Genomic DNA, 3,299 nt, shown 5'->3' with positions numbered 1-3,299 from the left:
CGTGGTGCTGGTTGATGACAACGAAATTGGTTGGCGAAGAGGCTAGGAGTAGAAGATGTAGGGAAGGATGGGGAAGCGAAGACCGACAATTACCGCTTCTAGCAATAAATGGTTTGTGGGATGGAGGTGGAGCTTATTGGTGACAAAGAATACGTTCATGTTATCACTCGCCTCCTATGTCAGTGTAGATTTGCAAAGTTGAATGGACCTTTGAGAATGATATCTATAGTTATTTGTCGTTTTGTGTCAACAATATGTGTTACTTTAACCCACTCTATTGTATTGTAAATATGAAAAGATCCATCCCCTATTGAAAGGCATGACGAGGTGAGGTGGGGTTCATCTCGTTTTAATGGAAGGGGGCTCCAGATAGAAATGTCCCACTATGCTGGGAAACCGAGCGGGAAGGAGAGGGTCTGGTAAAAAAATATAGAAAAAATTCCTTATATGACACTCTTTTAAATATTGTTTCCCTATTTAACATTGGATTCTTTTTTCTTCCTTATCTAACCCGGTGTAAAAAATTGCCCTTTCTAGCACTGTCGTTAGTTCTGTGAGCACATAGCGTTAAAACATGCCACAAGTGATGTCAGTCTTTTGCAATTGGACAGAATTGCCCCTGCCCGTATAACATTAGAAAAAAGAGAAAGGAGCAGCCGAACGGGCTATCTCCTCACCCCCTTTCTCCCGACCCGCCTCCTCATCCCTTCCTCCCGACCCTAGGTGGCGGCGGCGGACCTTAGTCCAGTCCTAGCGGCGGCGGTGGCTACTCATGGTTATGGATGGCGGCGGCGATACGGATGGGGACGGCGCTGCGGAGGATGGCCAGGGCGCGGCCGCGGAGGGGTCAAACCTAGGCGCTGATGTGGATCCGACATTGGTGGAGAATGGCGACGGCAGGGCTGCGGCTAGGTGCGGCCAGGGCGAGGCTCCAGAAGCAAAGGGGTCGGGCCAGCGCACGGCTACAGATGGAGACAACACGGCTTTGGCAGGTGACCAGGGCACGGCTACAACGGGCTCGGGCCAGGGTGTTGCATTGGCCAGGGGCTCAACCGCCGGCGTGGGTGGAGAATCAGGCGAGGCATGGCTGGGTCGACCCCGGAAGGAGCTGCTGGGTCAGGCAAGGGAAAGGCTAGGTCGACCACGGAAGGAGCTACATGGGCATGTCCAGTCCGGTAAGTTCATGGCTTAGTAGTTTGTATAGTTTTGTACTAGTAGCAATGATCATGCATATGTTTTGTACTAGTAGAAATGATCATGCATAGGTTTTTGTCCAGATTGGTAAGTTCATGCATAGGTTGTACTTGGTTTATGTTGCTGTTAATTTGCTTGCGTGTGATCACAACAAGATGAGACTCCAACAAGAGTACTTGTTCACTTAGTTTCAAGTAAAAGATTAGATTGTCTAGCAATAGTCATGCATAGATTTGATGCAAAGTTGTCTCTTTAATTGATAGGATGGATCTAAATTCAAGTTATTTGCTCAAGATTGAATTGTTTGGCAATAAAAAAAGCTTGAAAGGACATAAGATGTTTTTGTTTTGAGAAGGTCATTGATTATGACTTGACAAATTATAAGAATTTGGTTGAATCAATTGTAGAGAAGTACCCATCGCGTTATTTGGAAGTTGCACATGTGCAGTATTACTATGATGCTCTAAAAACATGTCCAGAAGTACAATCCAACCAGGATTTGATGCTTATGTTTTAGAAACACACACAGACAATGGTGCTCTGTATGATCATTGCATATTATGATCCCTCTGAACCATATAATCCTATCACCAAGTGGCATTGTGATGTATATAGCAAACCTAACAACAATATAGAACAAGAGGATGATACTTACCTTCGCAACCCAAGACTTGCAAATGTGCATGTTCGTGTTGATGAGGAAAATATGTATGACGTGGATGAACCTATGCACTTAGATGTGGTTCTTTGTCCTAATAAAGAAAAGGACAAAGACTATTTTTGAGGATGATAGCGAGGCTGGGAGTGAAGTAGAGGAGGCTGAAGTAGAGGAGTATGAGGAGTTGCATGAGGCAGAGCATACTCCACATGTAGAGCATGACAAATTAGACCCTCCAATAACAAAAGTATTTACATATCCCAGAATGAAAGAGTTCAAGTTGGCACTTTCTCAGCATGCAATCAAACATGAATTTGAGTATGACACCGAGTATAGTACACCTCATCGGTTTAGGGGCTATTGTTCAAGACGGGATGCAGATAATTGTCCATGGAGGATACATGCTTCTATGACGGAGCATAAGTGTACGTAATGGTAACTGTTTAACTTTAACCATTTGTGAACATTTCTTGCATAATTGTTAAGTGTTTTTAGCTAATTATCTGTTTTCTCTTTTGCAGGTGAAGAAAAACCCATGTGGTCATGATTGCTCTAGTGCATGAAGGAAAAAGAAGACAAAGAATGGAACCAAGCATTGGGTATGTGATAAGGTGAAGGATTGCCTGATTGAAGATGCTACTCTCAGAGCGAAGGCAATGCAGAAGATGATTAAAGAACACCACAAGGTTGGCCTCCACTACAAGAGAGTATATATGGGTAAGAAGCTAGCTTTGAAAGAACTATATGGTGATTGGGATAGTAGCCTTGATAATTTGTATAGGTTTAAAGCACAAGTTGAAATCTCTTGCCCTGGTAGCATAGTTTAGATTGATCATTACACTATAAAAGAAAAAATCAGGTTTAGAAGGTTCTTCTTTGCTCCGAAACCTTGCATAGATGGATTCCGTAGTGGTTGCAGGCCATATTTGGCAGTAGATAGCACATTATTAACATGCAGGTTCAAGGGGCAGCTGGCTAGTGCTATCGCTATAGATGGCCATAATTGGATGTATCCACTTTGCTTTGGAGTTTTTGATTCCGAAACAAATGAGAACTGGATTTGGTTCATGCAATTGCTTAGGCAAGCCATAGGATCACCAAGGGGTGTATCTGTAAGCACTGATGCCGGGCAGGCGGTGATGACAGGGGTAAAGGAAGCTTTCCCAAAGGTAGAACATAGGGAATGCATGTTTTACTTGGTGTCAAACTTTAAGAAAAAGTATCACGAAAAGGTGTTTGTTGACCACCTTTGGGCTGCAGTTTACTCATGGAACACATATATGTTGGGGAACGTTGCATGGAAAACAAAAAAAATCTACGCACACGCAAGATCTATCCATGGAGATGCATAGCTATGAGAGGGGAGAGCATCTACATACCCCTGTAGATCGCTAAGCGGAAGCGTTTATCACGCGGTTGATGTAGTCGCACTCTTCGCGATCCGATC

At 43.8% G+C, this 3,299-nt stretch overlaps 1 protein-coding gene across 6 annotated transcripts; it reads left to right on the top strand.

Moving 5' to 3' along the window:
* Positions 1–673: 673 nt before the first annotated feature.
* On the top strand, positions 674–2,724 carry LOC125543230. 6 transcript variants are annotated; one of them, XR_007298351.1, is made up of 3 exons: positions 674–1,175; positions 2,117–2,287; positions 2,374–2,724. XR_007298351.1 is itself a non-coding variant. In XM_048706502.1 (3 exons), the coding sequence occupies exons 1-2, from the start codon at positions 773–775 to the stop codon at positions 2,263–2,265; spliced, it is 462 nt and encodes a 153-aa protein (XP_048562459.1). In that variant the 5' UTR covers positions 674–772; the 3' UTR covers positions 2,266–2,277; positions 2,374–2,724. The 6 variants fall into 6 exon arrangements, 5 of the variants coding, with proteins under 5 accessions (XP_048562459.1, XP_048562458.1, XP_048562457.1 ...); XM_048706502.1 differs by having other exon boundaries at positions 2,207–2,277; XM_048706501.1 differs by having other exon boundaries at positions 2,207–2,287.
* The last annotated feature ends 575 nt before the right edge of the window (positions 2,725–3,299 follow it).

The sequence above is a fragment of the Triticum urartu genome, chromosome 3 (assembly GCF_003073215.2).
Source record: "Triticum urartu cultivar G1812 chromosome 3, Tu2.1, whole genome shotgun sequence".
NCBI classification, from domain to species: domain Eukaryota; kingdom Viridiplantae; phylum Streptophyta; class Magnoliopsida; order Poales; family Poaceae; genus Triticum; species Triticum urartu.
Note: the sequence above shows the minus strand (reverse complement) of the source record. Positions and strands in the feature narration are given on the sequence as shown.